We start from the raw sequence: 22,679 nt of genomic DNA, 5'->3' as shown, positions 1-22,679 counted from the left end.
ATATGGCAGACAAGACGGAGGTCTCCAGCTACGTGGCGTTCAAGGTATTGCAGTGCAGGTTCAACGTCACCATCGCTGCCTGTTGAAACCCAGAGGGTGACGTCACCCTTGTATATAGTGAACTAGAATGCCTGTGTATAAGGTGTGGTATCGACGGGGGATAGCATATAATCTAGGAGTAGCGTGAGCAAGTAAAGGTTGAAAGGGAATGTGGCAGAGAATGGATCCTTACTGGTAGTGGTGGTGGTGAACTATTTTATTGCGCCCAAAAACAGGCGCAATAAAGGACCGCAAACAGGCAAAGGACCGGTTGCGCTGACTTAGAGGAGGTCGGCGGGGAACCTTTGGGATGCCGCGGCCTCCACCGCGCGCTGGATAAGCCAGCGTTGGTCTGCTGGCTCTTGCTATCGAGGGTTGCAGGGTCTGAGAGTAAACAGCTTAACCTAAATTCAGCAGCACGGCCAGGGAGGATTGTGCGTATATATTCGTAGATACGATGGCCAGGATTTACTAGAAAGTTATTTGCTAAAAATGGCGCTCTTTGGCTGAAAATGAGATCAGACTATTAAAGTTTACATTAAGAATGTTTTTCCTCTTCGTGCCAAGCAGCATGTCTAATAAAAGCCGCTCTCTTCGCTCCAAGCAGCATATCTAGGTTTGGTTTGGTTTGTGAGTTTTAACGTCCCAAAGCGACTCAGGCTATGAGAGACGCCGTAGTGGAGGACTCCGGAAATTTCGACCACCTGGGGTTCTTTAACTAATAAAAGCCGGTCTCTTCGCGCCAAGCAGCATGCATATGTAATAAAAGCCGACCTGCAATTGTTTTTTTTTGCCCGTTTAAGACAATTAAGTCCTTTTAATACTTGCCACACAATAATACTTGCAGAGCAGCAACGCCTTTCGGTGCGAGAAAATTCACTTTATTATTTTGCAACTGAACGGTGGCTGACGATGGGCAATTATCGCACATCAGACCTGCGAGCTAGTCGCAAAGTCAATAGCATCGTGGCAGCCAGCAGCAGCTGGCGGTGACCGAAGGATGGTGACGAAGAGGTGTAGCATCCGGTGAGCAGAAGAACAGCGTTCTGGCCCCTCATGAAAGCTGCCCTGGCAGATTCCAAAGATATCGAGCAATCCGGCCTGAATGCTGTGTCGTAGCACGTGGTAGCGGCACGAAAAAGCCTGGGAAATAAAAGTGCCTGTTTTGTAACCACCAAAGGTACTCTTTCATTTTCGACCGCTCTGTTAAAATATGCGCGCTGGAGTTTTCCGACACTATTGACCCAGTCGTGGTTATCTTTGCTTTCTTGATTATTTAGCTTAATCTAAATTCGCATATCAAACAAATTCACCTGCTTAATATGTAGCTTACCTGTTCTTTTATTAGAATATGTACTGGCTTAAGTAAAAACATCCAGGGGTGCACTGCAATCTCCTTAGGGGCAGTAATGCGAAAGCATTTTGAGTTCTGTCACGCCACCTGGTGAATATTCGCCCAGCACTACGCTAGCATAAGCCGGCTGCACTCGGCCAGATAGCATGCATGCCTTATTTTAAGTCACTGGAGCGGGAAAAGTATCGCGACCGTCGGCGGCAGCTCCGACTACAGTCACTAAAAATTAAGCTCCAGCCTACCGCCATATTTGGTCCTGCGCAGTTGAAACGACAGTAAGGTGTGAATTTTACATGGCTTAACGCGTATGCGACAAATTTGGATTGCTTTACAGCAACGAGTGAAGTACAGCGCTACACTCTTGCTAATTAGGCAAAAAGGGCTGCCAAAAAGGGTTTCAGCAAGGCAAACAAAGGTAAAAGCCTGGATAAAAAAAATGCGAACAATGCAATACGTACCCGCTCCACTGTTCACATTTTTTGCGCTTATACAGTTATTTCCTTAACGCCTGTGCTGCTTAATATTTCTAAGCAAATGAAATAATAATAGCATTTAACAACGACGGAGCTAATCCAAATTCATCATCATCATCATCATCATCAGCCTGACTATACCCACTGCAGGGCGAAGGCCTCTCCCATATTTCTCCACTTAACCCGGTTCTGTGCTAGCTGCATCCACTTGACCCCTGCGAACTTCTTAATCTCATCCGCCCATCTAACTTTCTGTCGCCCCCTGCTACGCTTTCCTTCCCTTGGAATCCAGTTTGTTACCCTCAGCGACCATCGGTTATCCTCTCTTCGCACTATATGTCCTGCCCATGTCCATTTCTTCTTCTTAATTTCCACTAGAATGGCGGTAACCTGAGTTATTTCTCTGACCCACTCTGCACGCTTCCTATCTCTTCCTATTCCTATGTTACCCCTACCATTTTTCGTTCCATAGCCCTCTGGGTTGTCCTCAACTTAGGTAGAATTCTCTTGGTTAGCATCCACGTTTCAGCCCCATAGGTGAGTACAGGCAAGATGCAACTGCTGATGTTAAACAAATGTTCTATTAGGCAGAAAAACAGGCCTTTAAAGAAGCATAACATTCGTTTTTTTTTTTTTTTTTTAACAATAATTATAATACACTGAATTCGAAGTCCTCCAGGAATCAAACGTTGTTCATAAAAAGAACAAATACCGGCAAAAGACATCGCAAAGAGCAAAAAATGGAGGAATTGCAAATGCTAGGAGTGATGTTAAAACGAAGCAAAACTAAAAATTCACCAAAATAATGAATTAGTTTAAATGATTTATCCAGCCTTGGTACATGCACCTCAATGCACCTTCAACACGAAACAATTTTATATTAGGATAGTCGCGGAGAAAAGAAGCAACTGCAGTGGTAAAATACTTCATTCCATATCTACAACGCGATAAACGGGACAAGGTGAAGAAACATATAGGCCAACGACCAACACAGCGCTGCCTGACAACTGATTTTTTCTTGCCTGTCCAGTCAGTACATATACTGGAGGATGTAAAATTAAACCAAGGCACACATAACATTAGTAAACACACTCACATTTGAGGTAAGCTTTTCTTTTTGGACAGTGTATACAATCTTCCGAGAGCCTCGCTATCATTTGAGCTTCCACCGCCTTCCTTGTCAACTGGTCACGATGATTTCCTATCACTACACGTTCATTGCACAAAGGTTGGCAGTCACTCCTGTCGTTATCTTCATCACTTGCCTGCCAGCCTTTGTACAGTGAATGTATAGCAATAGGAAGTTATCGTGACCAGTTGACAAGGGAGGCGGTGGAAGCCCAAATTATAGCGAGGCTATCGGAAGATTGTATACACTGTCAAAACAGAAAAGCTTACCTCGAATGCGTGTTGCCGCATCCCTGTAGGAGTATGAATTCTTATGTTTAATAATAACAGTAATAATAATAATTAGTTCACAGGTAGGGAAAGGCGCAGTATCGGTCACACGTGCTCTGTGGACGCCTGAACAGCGCCGTAAGAGAAGGAAGGAAAGTGGGAGTGGAAGTGGAAAGAGAAAAGGGAGTAGGTAGTGGAGGGCTACGGAGTAATTTCGACCACCTGGGGATCTTTAATGTGTGATGAGGTGGTCGAAATTACTCCGTAGCCCTCCACTACCGACTCCCTTTTCTCTCTTTCCACTTCCACTCCCACTTTCCTCCCTTCTCTTACGGCGCGGTTCAGGTGTCCACAGAGCAAGTGCGACAGATACTGCGCCTTTCTCTTCCTGTGAATCAATTATTATCATTTTTTTTACTCATGTTGTGTGTACCTTGGTGGCGCCATATCATTGCGACCATAAACGCTGCGCATGATTTTTTTCAACACGTAAAAGCAATCGCGACGACACTCTAAGCATGATGTGCGTTCTGTCGGCCGCGAGAAAGAAGCGGGGCGGACCATTTATGGCCGTAAATGACCGCGTAGCCTCTCACGGGCACGTCATCGAAGAGAAAACGAACGCGGTGCTTTTCCCGTTCCAGTGACTTTAGCAAATTTATCTGGATTAAATGAAGGAATGGCGCAAATATAACTCAGATGGTCTCAAATGATCGAAACCATTTCCAAGCCCCTGTTACGGTGCGTTTTTCTTATGTCATTTTCTACTTCTATTTCATCACGTCACTTATGGCCCGATGTAGAAGCCCACCGCTACTGATATGGAGAAACACTTTCTTGATTTTCCATGGAAGAGAAGTACTCGATGTTTACAATGCCGTTGCTTAAACAGTTTAATGGACATAAGCTTCTGCACCGAAGGCTAGTGCACAGTCCTCCTAGTGTCTACTTTACCCTATAGTTCACAATATTGTAGCCGCAGCATTCTGTAATTGTGTTCTACCCCAGTGCCAACTCATCGCTTATTACTGCTCCACTCTCGGATTTCAGTACGACGTTTACTGTTTCGTGTTCAGGGAAAACTCACCGGCATCCGTAATTATCTGTGTCTTCAAGAGAAATTTCTGTCAGAAACGGTAGCAGCAGTTCGTCTTCGCAAGTCTGCAATCGCGATCCATCTTGGCACCACTTGGCGGTGAGATAGCCTATGGGGCATTTAAGAACTGATTTAAGGAACCGAAGAAAACGATGAGAAAATAAAACCGCAAATTTCCGCCAAAATAACATTTCCCTCTTATGACACAGGTTTGGAGTATAAGTTGTGCAGCGCTGTTTTGTGTCATAGAGCTGCATTTTGGGACTGACATTTCGTCTCCCGCTTCCTACTGTTTTCTTTGGTTGTTTTTGCGACTAAAAAAGAAAGGAAAATTACCAGGGTCTACCAACTGGCTCCTGCTAAGCAAACATTGTTGCCTCGTGCGTTAACTCTAAGTGGGGTCTGCCAACTGGCTCCTGCTAAGCAAATACTGCTGCCCCGTACGTTAAGACTAAATAGGGTCTGCCAACAGGCTCCTGCTAAGTAAACACTGCTGCCTCGTGCGTTTTTAACTCTAAATAGGGTCTGCCAACTGGCTCCTGCTAAGTAAACACTGCTGCCTCGTGCGTTGTTAACTCTAAACGTCTGCCAACTGGCTCCTGCTAAGCCAATACTGCTGCCTCGTGCGTTGTTAACTCTAAATAGGGTCTGCCAACTGGCTCCTGCTAAGTAAACACTGCTGCCTCGTGCGTTGTTAACTCTAAATAGGATCTGCCAACTGGCTCCTGCTAAGCAAATACTGCTGCCCCGTACGTTGTTAAGACTAAATAGGGTCTAGGGTCTGCCAACTGGCGTCTGCTAAGCAAACACTGCTGCCTCGTACATTAGCTCTAAATGGGGTCTGCCAACTGGCTCCTGCTAAGCAAACACTGCTGCCTCGTGCGTTGTTACCTCTAAACAGGGTCTGCCAACTGGCTCCTGCTAAGCAAACACTGCTGCCTCGTGCGTTGTTAATTCCAAATAGGGTCTGCCAACTGGCTCCTGCTAAGCAAACACTGCTGCCTCGTGCGTTGTTAACTCTAAATAGGGTCCGCCAACTGGCTCCTGCTAAGCAAACACTGCTGCCTCGTGCGTTGTTAACTCTAAATAGGGTCCGCCAACTGGCTCCTGCTAAGCAAACACTACTGCCTCGTGCATTGTTAACTCTAAATAGGGTCCGCCAACTGGCTCCTGCTAAGCTAACACTGCTGCCTCGTGCGTTAACTCTAAATAGGGTCTGCCAACTGGCTCCTGCTAAGTAAACACTGCTGCCTCGTGCGTTGTTAACTCTAAACAGGGTCTGCCAACTGGCTCCTGCTAAGCCAATACTGCTGCCTCTTGCGTTAAGTCCAAATAAGGTCTGCCAACTGGCTCCTGCTAAGCAAACACTGCTGCCTCGGGCGTTGTTAAATCCAAATAGGGTCTGCCAACTGGCTCCTGCTAAGCAAACACTGCTGCCTCGTGCGTTGTTATCTCTAAATGAGGTCTGCGAACTGGCTCCTGCTAAGCAAACACTGCTGCCTCGTGCGTTAACTCTAAATAGGGTCTGCCAACTGGATCCTGCTAAGCAAACACTGCTGCATCGTGCGTTGTTAAGTCTAAATCAGAGCGATGTAGTTAGCGCATGTTTAATCTATCACAATATTCTCCTTCAGCTGTGGCCCCTGCAAATCTCGTCGCCCTTTCTGATGCTCCGAACGTGGGTAAAAAAAGGTGCATCCAGAAATCAGCGGCTAGCACAATGTACTGTTGCGGTATCTATGCATTAACAGTTGAATCTGTGACTGCTCTGTCTGTTCCTCTCAAAATTTGTCCGTCAAATGAGCCCACATGTTAGCAGTCAGTAGATGATGTGACCGAAATTTTAGGCACAGTTAAATCAGCAAAAAACCATGAGCCCTTAGAAATAGATTCTATTAAGCGCTAGGAGAGGGCATACTTCCTTAGTTCATTAACTTCTGATGAAGAGATCGAGTTGGTGGAGAAAAGATTGGTTAGCATAAATTTGTTGAAGCTGAAGTTGAAAGTTTATTAGGGAATCCAAACAAAGTTACAAACGTATACAGCGAGAGTTCCCATGGTACAAGACCGCAACTGGGACATCCCATGAAAATAAACTTCAATAAGCAACCAAAGAGAAAATACACAACGTGATATTATGCAACGCAGAGAATAAATAGATACGTAGTGTAATATGAGTTGAAATATTTAAATAAAAACAATAATGGTTGGTGTTAGTTTTCTCTAATGTATTCGAATACCATTTTATGCGTTCCAGAATACAACGCCAATATGTTACGCCACAGAACCACAGAGAACTAGCGCATGTAGCATTTCTCTGATTGGCCGCTAGCTGTCGCTGCTCAATCGGAAGCACTGTGGACTGTAGGACTATACCGTTGATAGAACGGATACATGCCCCTGGCTATAACCCCTTTTAAAGGCATGATCTGGCTCACGCCACTGACAGCGATGGAGTTTTTGTGACGTAAGCAGCTACGCTCAAATTTCGCATTACCGTGTACAATAAAAAATAAACAGTAATCATCTCTCGTTTTTATTTTGCGCCCTTTGGCTCGTAGCAATTAGTGCGGAGCTTCATGCATAGGTCACCTATGTGAGGCGCATAGTTCACATTGCACAAATTGATTACGGGGATCTTATGTCAGGAGCGGAAACGTGAGCTTCGCCACAAATTTATGTTTCGGTTTTTCCTGTGTCTCACTACTCACGCATAGGTTACCTGCACGTGCACTGCATTATCTTTTTTCTACTAGAAATCAATACGCTGCTCCCACCTTGTCTAACCTTTACCGCTTACCACTTACCGCTACTGTGTACGTTACTATACCGCGCGCCGTCAACATCGCACTAGCTGACTGGCCCTTGCTTGCTGAATACTCTGTGGCGCCATCTCGCGCCCTCAGGGTGACCTGAGCATGCGTACTGACGGTGCTTAGTAGTGGCAGACGGTAGCTGCAAGTTGTATCGCTAAGATAACTGTCCCTTTAAGACAGAAAGAGGATTGTGCATTTAACACAAAGAAACAAACAAATATATTTTACAATGCAAATTTAGGCTATTTCATTCGAACGCTTAGCTCACATTATCACCTTGGAAGGCTTGTTCGTCACAAACAATGTCGCGTAGTGTTTCGTATCCTCTCTCCTGGTGGCTGAAGTTAGCTTGCACAGCCTCCGGGCATGAAGTTATCTTCCGGTGACAAGGGCTCTTCATTTTGACGTCACTATTGTAAGAGAGCAGAAACCTTTGATGAATACTCTATGTGTAAAAGTCTGATTCGCGTATTTACACTCAAGGAGGAGACGAAGAACACTAGGACCAGCGATAAATATTAGAAAGATAAAATATTGTTTACGTCCTTAGAACAATCACTAATCTATAATGATGACGAATGATAAGAGCTGGTAATGAAGACCATCTATCTAGGTCCGTGGTCTAGGTCAAGTATTGACCGCAAGCTCGAGCCATTCGATAAAAAATGAGAGGCTAAGAAAGAGGTGAAGTTCTTTTTTGTATGTACGCTAGTGAGATTTTGTATGTACGCTAGTGAGTGAGTGATACAAATAGCGGTATTTCTACAAAAAGAAACTTACTTATATCAAAGCTTTACCTCACCAGAACTCATCAATGGTTCAGAAAGGCAGCGCAGCAAATTGGGAATTGTATGTATGCCTTAAGGAAGGGGAAGCGAACAGACGTCAGGCGAGTTATGGTATTCTAGTCAAAATTAAGACAAGGAAATCGACATGGCCAGAGAACGTAACGCAGGCGCGGGAGAATACGACCGTCCGTCGCGTACAATACTAGAGTGAATAGAAGGGAAATGTATAGCGTAGCAGAGGATGGCAGAAAATCAAATGGTCGGAGAAGGTGAAGTTCTCAGGGACAGGGTGACCACAGCTCCATGGGATGGACATGGTCGGATTGATGACGAAGTTAAATTTACTTTGACTCAGGGAAAACAGCCGCTCAAAGATTGCGGCTTTGAAAAGAACCATTGCAGCGAAGCTGCGTCATATCCGAATGATTGTGCCCTTTGTGATCGCCAAGTGGTTGGCGCATTTTCGCCACACGTGGGAGCTTCTGGGTTCAATGCGAAGCGCCACCTCGTACCCAATGATTTTCAGTGGGTCGAAATTTTTGTTTGTGGCTGGTGACCAGTTTATCTTGAATGATACGCTTTGAAGAAGCGTCTTGAGAAAAATGGTTGCCGAGCATGCTTTAACGCTTAGTACACAACCAGTGGTACACATCCTCGGGAGTCGATTGGAAGCTACCTGAACATGTTGGGCGAGTATGAGTCAGCGAATGCGTGACATTTTTAAGAAAGTGGTCCACGCGTGCCAGTCGAATGCGGTGTGACAAAGAGGGAAGATAGCTAACAGAGAGAGCTCTTAAGTTGAACACGAGTAGATAGCGCGCGTTTTATTTGGAGTAGTCATGTGAGGAAGCGTATTTGAGGGCCACTAAGCAGGCTAAAGGTGGTGCAATTTGGGTAGGCACCACACGAAGTCTGTGCTTGTCGAATGAGATAAGGACCTCGTGTGAAAAAAAAAAAATTAAGCGCGCTTAGCCAACAAACAAAGGCCAAGGCACATATCATTCACAAATTGCGAGTGTCATTCTTGAGGTCTCGGTTCTTACTTGGGTTACACTTCGAGTAGTTTTTCCCGGGTTGTGCATTGGTATAGGAATATTCGGCTCGATTCCATTCATTTCGCAACTCTCGGTCCTTATAGTTCCCCTACCGTCTGATGGCATGCACCCACACTGAGGACCGGCAAACAGTCAGGGAAGGCAAGACGGTTAAACAGCGAGATGTGGTTTTCATAAGAAAAAGCAAAAAGAGCAGATGGAAACACGTGCGGCTAAATATCGCCTATTGTGAGTGTAGAATCTCGACCTCTGATTGATGTACTTCCAGGTACCTGCATTGCATATACGGACGCATCAATTTTAAAGAATGGCGGTAGAACAGCAGCTACTAGTCCAACACACAGTGAACTAAAGGTACATAAAGAATATGCTTAAGAATACCCGGACTCGCTTGTGATGGAACACTATGCAATCCGCGATACTATGGAGACCATAAATAAAATAGATTCCATAACAGAAGCCCACATCTATACAGACTCCTTAGCCGCCATAAAACAACTGAAGAAAGTGACAAATACGCTATGTGTAGCTCAGCAAATCCACGCACTCAATAAAAAAAAAAAAAAACAAAGATACGCATCCAGATACATTGGAGTCTGGACACAAGACGATACTGAGAACGCTGAGCAGTGAAAAGTTAACCACCTCACACACGAAGTTCTAAACACTAATGCGTCCCCCCTCCAGGCTCCCTTTTGATGCCCGCTCCGCTGTTCCCATCTTAGCATTCTCTTTAAGGAAAAGTAAACGTGCCCTCATTCCCGCGTGTACATTCCACCTCCCTCATAATTAACGAGATTGGAGGAGGTTTTCCTTAGAAGGATAAGAGCTGGAGCGGCCCTTACCCCGTCGGAAGCATGCCGATGGGAATCTCAAGCAGACATCGGGCCAACCACATGCCCGAAGTGTTCCACACCAGCTGAAGGAGGAGATGTTCGCCACCTGCTATGGACTTGTGCAGGGACAAGGGCATCAAGGACACAGATTCTGCGGGAAGTGGGACTAACCACAACAAGGGAAGAGGACTTTTATAAATGGCTCACCGACAACGATAAGAGCGGGAGCCTGCTCCGGTTCCTCACGGAAAATAATTTACACGAGTTTCTATAATATGCCTTATGGCAAGCTTGTGTTAAAAAAAAACAACAAAAAAGCGAATTGAATGACCTAATGACAGAACAAGTAATGTTCTCAGCTTTAGCATCCAAGCTGATCTGATTGGCAAGTTTTTCAGGGTCATCCGACATTTCAGTGTCTCTTATGGTTACATATGACTTTAATAGGCCGCGTGCTCGGAATTCACTTCTCAGAATCTCGGAATATAATTGCGCAGCGCGTATGACGCGCAGAAATTGCAATGTGAAGTAAGCAGAAATTCTTGCTTTCTTTCCCTCAGCGATGGTTTTATCCTGCTCATGAGCGTTACTTGTAAGTTCAAGCTATCTGAAAGTCGAACTACTTTGTTCGAAATAACGATACCATTTCTATACAACATCCAAAACTTCTAGCGGTTTTCGGGCATGGCCGAAATAAGATTTGGACTTAGTGAGGCATGTAAAAAGATAAACCAAAAATCTATGCACTGTCAGAGAGAAAGAGTGGACACCGAGGCGATCAAAGTGTTTTTGGAGGAGGCAGATGAACTGCTAGCGCAGCATCATTAACAGATTCGGAAGGATAGAAATAGGAATACGATAGAAAGACTAGTGAACTCAGTCCGGTAAACGACGGTGGCCTCCGCGATGGCATGACCGAAGATTCGCTTAAACAAGACCATTTTCTTTTTGGACAAACTCTTTGCAGGAGGTTTGTAAAAATCCTGTATTTTTTCCCAGCACTATATATAGTAATTTGTCGTTAGCCCTTCCTGTCCCTCGGCATTAATAACTGCGAAAAAAAAATGCAAGAATGTGACAAGTATTTTTCGCTGCGCGTGTTCATACGAGCCTTTTCTGAGCTCTCTTCAACGTGTTTCAAACAGAGCCGACCCCTGAGAAATGTTGGTAGCCATAATCAACAAAAGCTATATGCTAAAAAGATATTGCTACGAAACAGTTTCAAGCATTATTCAGTCAGAATGTGTATCTCGTACACTCCGCTTGCAGTCGAGGCCGACAATGTGACATGCGCTATTCAGTCCCAAAACTGACAGTTATTCATGTAAGTACCGGCGTTAAAATTGCAATATATATAGCTCGGCTGCGAAGCTCCAGGTTGAAGGGATTGCTGGCACCTCTACCACTTGTTGTAGAAGACCTTGCACAGGGCGATACGTCGTCAACAGTCAATGGAACGTTCTGCGATAAGTCGTGAGACGTGTCAGCACACGTACGAGCGTCGAAGCGAGCTTCGTTGTCGTTTTCTTTCCTGCCCGTCACGCGCGTTGAACATGCTCGTCGTCGTTCTCTTCAGCAACAGGCGCTGAACATATCAGAGCCCAATACCTGTTTTACAATATATATATATATATATATATATATATATATATAATATTGCTGCCACAGTGCCCGTTAAAAGTTGCGTATAAGGAAGCCCGATATAAAACGGTGAGTTTTTTTTTTTTTCTTTTATGTAAACATTCCGTAGACAACGTATGCGATGTGAGACCTTGCAGGCAGCAGTTTTCCGAGCCTGCTATTAATATGTTTTACCAAAAACTTTCACTTCGTAATAATTTCTGAATACGAGGGAAGACTCTCTTGGGGACCAATAATAACTAGAAAATTATCTGGAAAAATTTTTCTAATGCAATATAAATTGTGTTGACGGTTTTAACAGCAGTCATAATGAAACGATTTCGAGATAATGTAAGTCGACTACGTGCGTATCTCTTTCTTTAGTAATGAGCGAGCCAATTAATTAATAAATAATCATGCAGATGGTAGCCATATAGTGTCTCTAGGGATGGCACAATTTAACCGAGACACAAGTGGTCACAAAACGGCACTTGGTGTGTGCAAGTGTGCCAACCTGCAAATTTCCGCATAGCCGTCACTGCCAGACTGCCTTCCGGATCCCCATAGCTGGGCGCGGTAGTCTTCGTAGCAACGAGACAGTGACTGCGGGGAGCAGTTGGCGTCCTCTGCTGCAGGAAGGAATAAAACAGAGGAAAAAGTAACAAAGTTCCAACCGACGTCTTTATGCGACCTGAACATTAAAACTCGGACGAAAGTTTACATAAGGTGAAATAAATTTACCATCTTTCTGTCTTACCAGAGTCGTAGAAGCATTCACTCCATGCAGCTGAAGTGAAGATCGGATGAATGAGCATGAGTTATGTTTTACTCACTGACTGCATGATACGAACGGTGGATACTGCGTCATCTAGATGCTACTTAATGCAATTGTCTGCTTTTTTTTTTTTTTTTTTTTGGGGGGGGGGGGGTTCCGCTGGCTTTTCCAACTTCAGGACCAGCGCGCCATCGTATTTTGCAGAATTGTTGTAACACCAGCATCACCCCCACCACCATCATCAGCCGAACTACACCCGCTGCATGGCAAATGTCTCTCCATTATCCCTCTAATTAGCCCGGCCCTGTTATAGCTACATCCACATGACGTCCACATGACGTCCACATGACATCCGCAAACTTCTCAATCTGATCCGACCACCTAACTTTCTGCCACACCTTCCTACGCTTGCCTTCCATTGGAACCCAATTTGTTAACCAGTCGTAAGAAGTGAGCACTAAGTCAATCAGAATCTTCAACAAAATTATCCTCCTTTATCGAGACTTTGAGTACAATTCGCTGCATCAGATTATGGCGTCACAGTGCATAACACCAGAGCACATAACAACGGAAACATTGCGTACCATCTACTCTCATCCCCGATTTTACAGGGCTGCTTGCAAGCCTGTAAGAACTGAAAGGAGCGACTTCACAGCAGAATCAGCGCTTGATAGAATAGATCCTATATGCAGGAGCCAAGCGAGGCGATAACGTTTCACTTCTCAGCACTAAAACTCCGCATTCCGATAAGTCGCAATCATGCGAAATTGGCATCCGTCATTATACTTTCTGATGCCACTTACCTACGTTGGTAAGCAGTCTTGAGTGTCGACACAGAAAAGCGATAATTTTCCTTGCAATAAATGGCGCTCGCTCAAACCGGCAAAGACCTTTAACACTGCCGATCTCCGTATCCCATCCTCCTCTATTTCTCCTGCTTGCCGCATCGTTTATAGCCTGTAGATGCGTCTCTTTTCATTTATTGAACTTTTAGGTTACCAGAGGAAACGTGACAGCCATCAGACAGAAGCAATTGGAAGGCTTCGTATCTACTTCAACCACCCGGGATTACTTAGCCTGCAATAAGTGTCACGTAGGTTCTTTATCATATTGTTTCTTTCGACATGTCAATGTGGCGGTTGGGTTTACTTCCACGACGTCGCATTCACAAAGGAGACCATACCTTATAGACCACCGCCTAGTAGGATACAATCGATGGCCTATCGAACACGCATGCTATGTCAACACGGCAGACTATATATATATATACTCTCAGAAAGTTGGCACATTTTTGCGTACAAGAAGCGGATACAAATAGACATGCTAAATCTCCCTGCGTGAAGCCACAAAACTTAGTCGCCAAAAAAAAATAAACACGAGTAGAAGCGCATCGAAGAAAAAGAGACCACGTGAGCTTTACGGTACCTCGCGCCATCAACAATTCGACTGCTGTGATCAGAAGTCCGACAGGGGCCAGCCTCCTAAGGTTTAAGAAAAACACCATGTTGTTCAGGCGTCACAATGCTTTCTTATGGCGACATCGTGTATTCTGCATCCGCCTGACCTACATCCGGAGCTGGGAGGGAGCGATACCGCATCAGTCTAAGGACGTCGCACACAAGCGCCTTTCTCAGGCAACAACTCGTTATGCGTTATGGCAAGCGTCTCCGAGGGGCGCCTGATAAGAGTACTTTTGTCGTGTTGCTGCATTTTAAACCATGTAAAACCACTGAGCGAGTCAAAAGCGCTAAACTTAGCCCTCTGACAAGTGTTGTTTTGCACTGCGTATTCCTCGTTTTTCGACCTTTTTCTTTCTTTTTTTCTTTTTGTGAGGACTAACTTGTTTTACACCTTCTGTTGATAAAGACAGCCATAATTTTAAACAGTGTTGTGCAAAGATAATGGGCGAATATTTCATTCGGCTAGTTCACTACGAAAAACATTTTCTAATTATTCAAGTGACATAGCTGGAGATTGCACACGAGACTTAAAGAGAAGAGACAAGCCAAAACGATTGGCATGACACAGGAAATTGCTGTAGCTGTGCTCGGAATTAGATTAACTAAGCCAGTGTGGCCCATGACTGTGGGTGTGGGTCCGCCGCTATGGCTCACGGTAGTACTAGCGAACGCGCTCAAAGCATGCCAGTGCGTTTAATGCAGAAAGTACCTTCAATTTTAGTGGTGTCTGGTTGGTTCGTTTGGTTGATTTTTGGGGTTTAACGTCCCAAAGCGACTCAGGCTATGAGAGACGCATCGCTGTATGCGTCCCATTCATTGCTTTCAACCTGCCTCTCAGCTACCCCTTTGAGGCCCCTAATTTGATTTATAGTCATGCAGCCCTGAGGCGTCAAGTGTACAATCGTGCACGCACAACTTTTGCAATGTGGTTAAGCACAAATTGTCTCGCTGCGCACATGAGTGACATGGGAAGGAATTTTCTGCAGCCCCTTTTCTGAGGGTTTCATATGCACTGAATTTCTTCGCCGCTATAACAACTTCAAATAGTAGGGGAGGCCAGGAAAGGGACAAAGTAGCATATCTATGTGTGTGTGTGTGTGTGTGTGTGTGTGTGTGTGTGTGTGTGTGTGTGTGTGTGTGTGTGTGTGTGTGTGTGTGTGTGTGTGTGTGTGTGTGTGTGTGTGTGTGTGTGTGTGTGTGTGTGTGTGTGTGTGTGTGTGTGTGTGTGTGTGTGTGTGTGTGTGTGTGTGTGTGTGTGTGTGTGTGTGTGTGTGTGTGTGTGTGTGTGTGTGTGTGTGTGTGTGTGTGTGTGTGTGTGTGTGTGTGTGTGTGTGTGTGTGTGTGTGTGTGTGTGTGTGTGTGTGTGTGTGTGTGTGTGTGTGTGTGTGTGTACTGTATTGCATGGTGCGACTGGATCAACAATTATATACGACGACTCTGGTTATTCTCACTAAACCTTTAAACGAAATTTATCAGCTACCAATCAACTGCTGATAGCAGTTGTGCTCAAGCCACGCATAGCCACCGATGAACGAAGAAAACGTTCAGCTCCTCACGCGTCGCGAGCCAGGTGGAGCAAAAGCAGGCGCAGCTCGCGGGCGAATCGGAACCGCCGCATCGAACGCCGACCCAAGCGTCAGTCAGTCAGCCCTAGCCTCAGGACGTCATCGTTCAATTCCCCTTCCTCTAAGGCTCTGCCTCCGTTCCACGGCAAGAGAAAGCTTTGCCATCCAGTGTAAGAAGCAGTGCGCCTCCGGGGTGAATCATGGGAGACCCTAGTGCCGACACCACAGAGTCTCGTGAACGACGTGCTGCTGCCAGGAGGTTCGCCGAACAAGAGTCCACACTCAGCTACAGGCTCCGCAATCAGAACTTTTGTCTCGTGGTCCTCCTAGTGATCGGCGTGATCACGGTAGCTTGCGCCTGTGGTGGCATCGTGTCGGCCGTGATCGAGCACTTCTGGACGTCCATCAACGACGCCGACGAACAAAGCCCGGGTTCCAACGTTGCTTCAAACAATGGCCCAGGGCAAGAAGGCAAGTTACCCGCCCAGATGGTCATGCAGCAAATGCCCGGCGAAGAGGCGAACCGCGCCGTCTTCTGCTTCGTCAACTACAGCGTCTCATCGGGGTCACCGCATCGGTTCGACGTCGATAACGCCACCACAGAACTCTGCGACGCACTCGTCTTCGTTTCCGTAAGTGTCCATCCAGGGCCGAGCGGACTGCGCTTCCGGCGAGCCGCCGAGGATTTTGAAGCCCTGCAGACAATGGTAACGCTCACCGGATCGTCGACTCCCACGTGGGCCTGTGTTGGAGGTGAGCCATCAGACAGCGCCGACTTCGAGGAACTGGTCAGCGACAGAAGGTCGCGCCTGGCCTTCGTTCACAACGCCGTGGCCTGGTCACGACGTATGGGCGTTGCTGGTCTCCTCCTCTATTGGAAATACCCGAGCGGGGAGCTTCGTTCCAGCTACAACACCTTCATTAACACCATGCGCGCCGTCTTCGAGAGGGACTCGCTCCGCGTCAGCGTGGTCCTGCCCTGGAAGGCGAGCAAAAGGCACGAAAGCTACTTCGTCCACGCTTTATATAAGCACCTCGACTTCATCGTCGTTGACACGCATCGGACTGTAGACCCCGCCTCATTCCCGATGACTACATGTCAGACCCCGATGCGCGCACCATTCAGAGCCCAGAACCACGGCCAGAGTGGCCTGTCCTCTGTGCTGGACGACCTCTCTCTATCTGCCGATCACTTCTTGGCTAAGACAATGATGAGCGTCTCATTTGCGAGCATCACGTTCACCTTGAAGTGGCCCCGACTGAAGCACACAAGGCCTGGCATGCGGGCCCTGGGTCCCGGACGTCCGTTTGGCCGCGCTAATCAGTCGGGCTTGGCCAGCTACTACGACGTGACGAGAGCCATTTCCCACAACGTGTCCTGGTACCGCGGTATGCACTCCTATTCGCGCTGCTCGATGGCTCGTTTAGGAGACCAATGGATCGGCCTCGAGGACTATCATAGCCTTCAGGGGAAGAGGTCCCTGATGCGCAAGACGGCAGGGATCGCCGTCTGGGACCTGCCCATGGATGACTATGCCGGCGAAGCCGGGGCTACGTGGCCCCTGCTGCGCCAAGCACACGAGTTGGTGCACGGTTGAGGGCTGGTCCGAGATGACAATGGACGGGGGTCTTCCGCATGGGCTCTTTATTGGCTTCTCGCGGCTGTCAACACCGTTCCTCAGCCTTCTCCCACCATGCTTCTCCTTTTTCCATGCTGAATAAACAAATACACCTTTGCATTGAGTATCTTGCCTTTAAACCTTCGACTATACTTTTTTTCAGTAATTACCATGATCTTCGGTTCCGCAGACGACGGCTCATATGCATCTGAACGAAAGCAGCGACGCAGTACTCACCTAGGCAGAGAGACTGAGGTGTGTCTTCTGGCTCTGCTCTGACCTGCAGCTTCCTTCTGTTTCATGGTAGTCATAACAATGTTGACTTATCTTCATTAAGAATGCTCATGCAAGTTCACAGGGCACTGTAGGGCATAGCATAATCATTCAACGAATATATATAGCGACTAAGCATGAAAAGCGATACACACTAAACATGTATGCGACACCCTGGCCTCTGATTGGCCATGTGTGTGTGACACACCGCTCTCTGATTGGCCGTAGCTGTATGACGGTCACTGACGACATTCACTGCAAGCTGCAGAGTGAAAAAGCGGCATTGAAATCAACTAAGTGGAAGCTCCAATCAGCGCATTAAAATGAGTGCGTCGCAATAGTCACGTCAGCCCAAATGATTGCAGCTGCAGCAGCACATATACCCCAAATACTCTGAGAAAATATTTGAAGAACCGATGGAAGCCTAAGAAAAAAAAAAAAAAAGTTGTGAAGTGATGTATGCTAGCAGTACAGAAGCTTACGCAAAAGACAAGTACACGTGTAATATTGCAATATTGAAAACATCAGCGAAGCTGAAGCATGCGCGAAATATATGCGCAGAGAAGAGCAAGGACACTGTACGAAAAAATAAATATTAAACATTATCAAAACACAAAACATGTCGAGGCGACCAAAACATATTGGGGGTTTAGCATGGCTTGATATTATAGTGACCCGAGCGAAAGCTCTCATAAGTATGGTTTAACAGCTTATTTATTTATTTATTTATTTATTTATTTATTTATTTATTTATTTATTTATTTATTTATTTATTTATTTATTTATTTATTTATTTATTTATTTATTTATTTATATTGTCACGACTCAATCCACAGGGAGTAGTGACTGTACACCAGTGGCGTAGCCAGAAATTTTGTTCGGGGGGGGGGGGGGGGGGGCTCACGTTGCAGCGCGTCCTCCTCCATATAGAATTTGTCGATGGATCAAATATGATTAATTCCAGCCAATAGCCAATAGCCATTGTGTATTAGGTGCTGCAAACGAATTCTTGAATGCCACGCAGTACGCACTGCCAAGACAAATGTAAAATATTACATTTATTATAAAAGAACATATATGTATGTGACAAACATTGTTGCAGAAATAACTGACATCAATGCTTTCCTGATTCTGTCTGTTGAATAAGTACAGAAAATATTAAACGAAATCTAGAACTATATCAGTTCGAAACCAGCAAAGCAGTGCATACCGCTGATATGAAAACTTCACTTTGACGGGAAATGCTTTATTGAATCTGTCATCCAAGACGCTTGTTTACATTTTTGTACATGGTCCAACGGCCAATGACGCTGTCCTTTTTTCCATTTATTGCACAGGAACACCTGTCACCGGTCGTATACTGTGGGTAATTTAAGTGAAATTATAGTCGCAACAGAGAGCGCACAGAAAAAGCAGGAGAGTTCCGAAACATATGTACATACAAATGCGAAGATATAATGGAATATTATAAATGAGATGATACAACTTGTGGGATTCGGGCTTGCTGCGGCTGCCCTTTGCGCGGCCGCCGCCCGCTTCCCAGTTGTTCTCCTCGTTCCCTTTCTCCCGCCTGAGGCGGCGGAGAGGGGCTTGGACGACTTGTCACTGTCGTTCGGGCCACAGCTCCGCCCTGGCGTCCCAGTGGCTGTTCTCATTGGCGCCTTTTGGCGGGAACAAGGCACCGCTTCGACAGCCGCGCTCGCGCGACTGTCCGAGCGGAGCTGAGAGAGAGACCCCTCCGAGACATCGCAAGGTGCGTACGCTACTGTTCTTGTCTGCCGGCCTTTGTCCGCGCAGACCAGTGTGTACTCGAGTTCGTCTGCTCCGGGTCGTACCTGAGAGGTCAACTCGAGCCTGTCGATCGTTATCCAACGATCCGCGACAGGCGTACCTTGCGGTGGTTGCCCACTCTCTCTCAAAGGAGCCCTTTGGTCACTGCGAGAGAGAGATCACAGCACGCCCTTGCGTGCTTGCGGCGCGCACTCCGTGTGTGTGCGTTTTGTATATATGTGTATGTGTGTGCGTGTGTGTGTGTGTGTGTGCCGCTGGAGGATGGCGTTTCAATAAACGTCTCCTCTGTGAACTTGGAGGTTTGTGTCCTTGCAGCGAAGTGCTCTCCTCCCTGTGGAGGTTGAGTGCGCGCTGCAGTGTTTCAGTGTGCGCGTGGTGACGGCTGATCGGGGCTTCGGCTCGCGCGACGCTCGAACCCGCGGTGGTTGGTGGCCTATGACCAAGTAGAAACCACAAACTTGATAAGGGCAAAAAATTGCCACTGGAAACAAACTTCACTATATGTGCTGCTTGAGCCTCCTCTCACATCTTTCAGTGGCGAGGGCTAGCTTCTCCGATGTCGATGACAATTTTGTGATGCTGAAGGTGGAAACCCTTCACTAAGGTAAAGTAGCCGGAGAAGTCGTCCGTTGGCTGAGGTCATTTCCCTGGCGTTACTTCTCAGAAGTTCACCCGCCTGCTTCGAGAAGTCGGCGAGCAGGATCAATGCTGATTGGCGACGCGCCTCCAAACCTTTAAACAGAAGATCAGGTTCCCGTGGTCGTCGCCGCGGGTGCCAATAGGATTAAGGTCTGAAAGAGCAGCTCCTCTCCGTCTCCATAGCGAAAGGAGAGGGGGGGGGGGGGGGGGGCTTGGGTGCCCCAGTAGGAGACAAAGGATCACTCCGCCGCCGTCGACGCCACTTCGGGGACTTTGGTCACGGTCGCTTACCGGCGCCCGCAAGGTCGGTTTCTGTTTTAAGGGGGATTAAGGTCTGAAAGGGCAGCTCGTCTCCGTCTCCATCCCGAAAAAGGGGGTGGCGAGGAGGGGGCTTGGGCGCCTCATCAGGAGACAAACGGTTACTCCGCCGCCATCGGCGCCGCTTCGATGCCTTTTGGTCGCGGTCGCTCACCGGCGTCCGCAAGATGCGTAGGGCGGCGTAGAGCGGTGTAGGAAAAAAAAAACGAGGTGCAATAAAAAAAGCAAAACACTCCTGGGCCAATGTTCAGCTCCTTCTCTTCGGCGCGTAGGAAGAAGCGTGAAAACGAAAAAAAAAACAACCACGAACAAAAAGCGCAACCACGGAGAGAGCAGTGTACGGGGAGAAGGGCGAGGGAGTGGCTGCTACAGCACGGTGAGGATTCGCAGAATGCACGAGAAAAAAGAAAGCCCCAAAAAAGAGACACAGGGATTTTGAGGAAGCGCGGAGTCGAAGGCGAGGGAAATACCGCCTTTGAAACACTGAGCGGGAATGGAAACCTGTCTTGTTTCGTCGTCCACCCCCACCTCCGCGGCCGGCGCGAGTTGACGACCTTTAGGTGGCGCCACCGTCCCTCCCGTAGTGTGGATCGGCAGCCGCGCGGCGCTCGCAGAAACGCACGCCAAGGTCTAGGCGCACGCTGCGTAGGTCTGCTTCCGAGTTTACGGCGGGTTAGTTGGCAATGAAAACGTGTCTTCTGCAGTATTTCTGCAATATTGCAGAAAAAAATCCAAGGATTTCGCCAATGCAGCAGAAGAAGAGCAGATTTTAGGAAAACAATGCACGCTGCCACCAGACTTCTAGATTTACTTTGCACGTTTCTGGCGCTGTACCGCGCTCATGCGCCTAATGCTTGGGCCTGCCTAATGACAGCTTTGTTTTTCTTATCGACTTTTGAACAGTTTGCGCGTGTATCATGCGAGTGAGACCGGCGAATTTAGTGTCAAGCCCACGCAGATACCTGCAGTGCATTAGATTGAATCGAGAAAGCTGCTTCATTATATCGTACTTGACTCGAGGATTAAGCAGGTTAAATGTAGCACTGGCAGGGCACTGCATGGCGAGTTGCTTTAGACTGAGTGTACATCAACTCTGGCCCAGACAGCCACGTACAAGTATTCCCCGAAAATGAGATCACGCCGACACTATACAGGAAACCTCGCCGCACAGGAAAGCTGATTGTTCACGTGTACAGCACTGAGTGGATTGAATTTGCCGAGATACTTTTTGCAGCCACTGTCATAGAATGTGATAGCGTATTACTGCATGCGCCACTAACTGTAAATGATTTCGTGAAACCGAGGAAAGTATAAGGGATTTCTGATGTGTGTGATGTTAATATATAACGGTAAATTAGTACTGTAATTATTTTGTTTTGCAACGCCAATAAATTTCACCGTGTGAGAGAACTTTTACACACTTGACAGAATTTACAATAATCAGCGATTAATTTTCCGTAACGTTAAAGTGCAAGCTACGAATTACTCGCTGCGAAGACATCGTTATAAACTGCGCATGGGCACTGTCATGTTCTGGGAAGCAATTTTACAGGCTGAAAATTTCTTGATCACTAATTTTTTAGCAGTGACTAAATCTTATGCGAAGTAAAATATTAGGGTTGCTTCCAAAACAAATGCCGGATATAAAACTATTCCGAAAGAAATGGAGGTCATCTTATCATGCGACTATAAAGATGTATTTATTCCCGAACTGAACACTGATATTTAAGCCCGCATGAAGCTGTTTTACTCCCCTTGTCAGAAACGACGAGTTTGCTCGGAAGACAGCACTTGGACGAAAAGGGATTATAATGAGTATAATAGGCTACCAGTAAAGTACATTAATCTAGGTGTATTATGTAATATTTAGGGCAACAATTAGGTGCAGGGAATATGTTTACCAAACGTTCGAGCATTTCTCTAAAGCAAAATGTGCTCACTAAAACTTTTACGGCTGCACAAGAGCCTTCAACAACAACAACAACAAAAAAAAAAAAGAAATGCATATTGGCCCGGGTTTAACACATGAAAGCGGCATCGGTTATGACGGATGACTGCAGAGGCTGGTTTTGGTGTCGTTTTTTTTTTTCGTTATTAACCGTCCACGTGGGATTGTTTATTGTGCAGTCAAATCCCACAGCAGAGGAGCGCCTTTCGAAACGGTTGTGATTGAATCCCCCGTTCTCGAAATCAGCAGTCGAGCGCCCTAACCATTGAGACATCGCGAAAGAGGTTTAAATGAAAAAAACAAAAAAAAAACAAAAAACAAAAAGCAACTCGCACAACTCTATCGTGAATACAGAAGGCAAAGTAGGCATAGAGTGGTCTGTTCAAACTGCATTCTGCTATATGAAGCAGTCTGCGGTGGCATATGTTTTAGTAGCTGCGGTATTCCAGACAGAAACGGGAATATGTGATTTCTGAGCGTTTGCATTAACTTTTATTGACGGCAGCGACCTGTTTTGCTTTGACACGGCGGTAACGACCGTACCACTTCGTTTGAGACATTGCATGTCAAAGGATCTCAAGCGCCGAAGACCGCGATGGATGATGTCCTTATCCAAGCATGACATGCTCGATACGGACAAGTATATATATTTTTAATGAAGCGTGGGGTTATAGAGTGTTCATATTTCTTTTGCAAGAGGCATATAGGTAACCAAAAGCGCGCAGGAACCGCGAAACAAACAAAAACACTCCTGTACATGCCGCATGCGCGAGCGTAAATCACTGCGGGCTGGCACGCGACGCGAAAACGCATCCA

At 46.5% G+C, this 22,679-nt stretch overlaps 2 protein-coding genes across 6 annotated transcripts; one reads left to right on the top strand and one right to left on the bottom strand.

Moving 5' to 3' along the window:
- Positions 1-898: 898 nt before the first annotated feature.
- Positions 899-13,881, bottom strand: LOC146179199 (uncharacterized). Of its 5 annotated transcripts, none has more exons than XM_084578882.1 (6): positions 13,676-13,867; positions 12,233-12,262; positions 11,990-12,104; positions 7,453-7,586; positions 4,352-4,469; positions 899-1,182 (listed from the first exon to the last, which is right to left on the bottom strand). In XM_084578882.1, the coding sequence occupies exons 1-6, from the start codon at positions 13,752-13,754 to the stop codon at positions 960-962; spliced, it is 699 nt and encodes a 232-aa protein (XP_084435008.1). In that variant the 5' UTR covers positions 13,755-13,867; the 3' UTR covers positions 899-959. The 5 variants fall into 5 exon arrangements, with proteins under 5 accessions (XP_084435008.1, XP_084435009.1, XP_084435010.1 ...); XM_084578885.1 differs by having other exon boundaries at positions 1,044-1,182; positions 7,445-7,586; positions 13,676-13,876; XM_084578886.1 differs by having other exon boundaries at positions 1,047-1,185; positions 4,371-4,469; positions 7,445-7,586; positions 13,676-13,881.
- A 1,594-nt stretch (positions 13,882-15,475) lies between these two features.
- Positions 15,476-16,894, top strand: LOC146179198 (chitinase-3-like protein 2). The gene has a single exon (XM_084580144.1). It carries the CDS (start codon positions 15,476-15,478, stop codon positions 16,871-16,873), a length of 1,398 nt encoding a protein of 465 aa, XP_084436270.1. The 3' UTR covers positions 16,874-16,894.
- Positions 16,895-22,679: the final 5,785 nt, after the last annotated feature.

This window comes from Amblyomma maculatum, chromosome 9 (genome assembly GCF_055883805.1).
Source record: "Amblyomma maculatum isolate TAMU_Amacu chromosome 9, ASM5588380v1, whole genome shotgun sequence".
NCBI classification, from domain to species: domain Eukaryota; kingdom Metazoa; phylum Arthropoda; class Arachnida; order Ixodida; family Ixodidae; genus Amblyomma; species Amblyomma maculatum.
The sequence above is the reverse complement of the archived record's forward strand: the minus strand, read 5'-3'. Positions and strand labels throughout refer to the sequence as shown.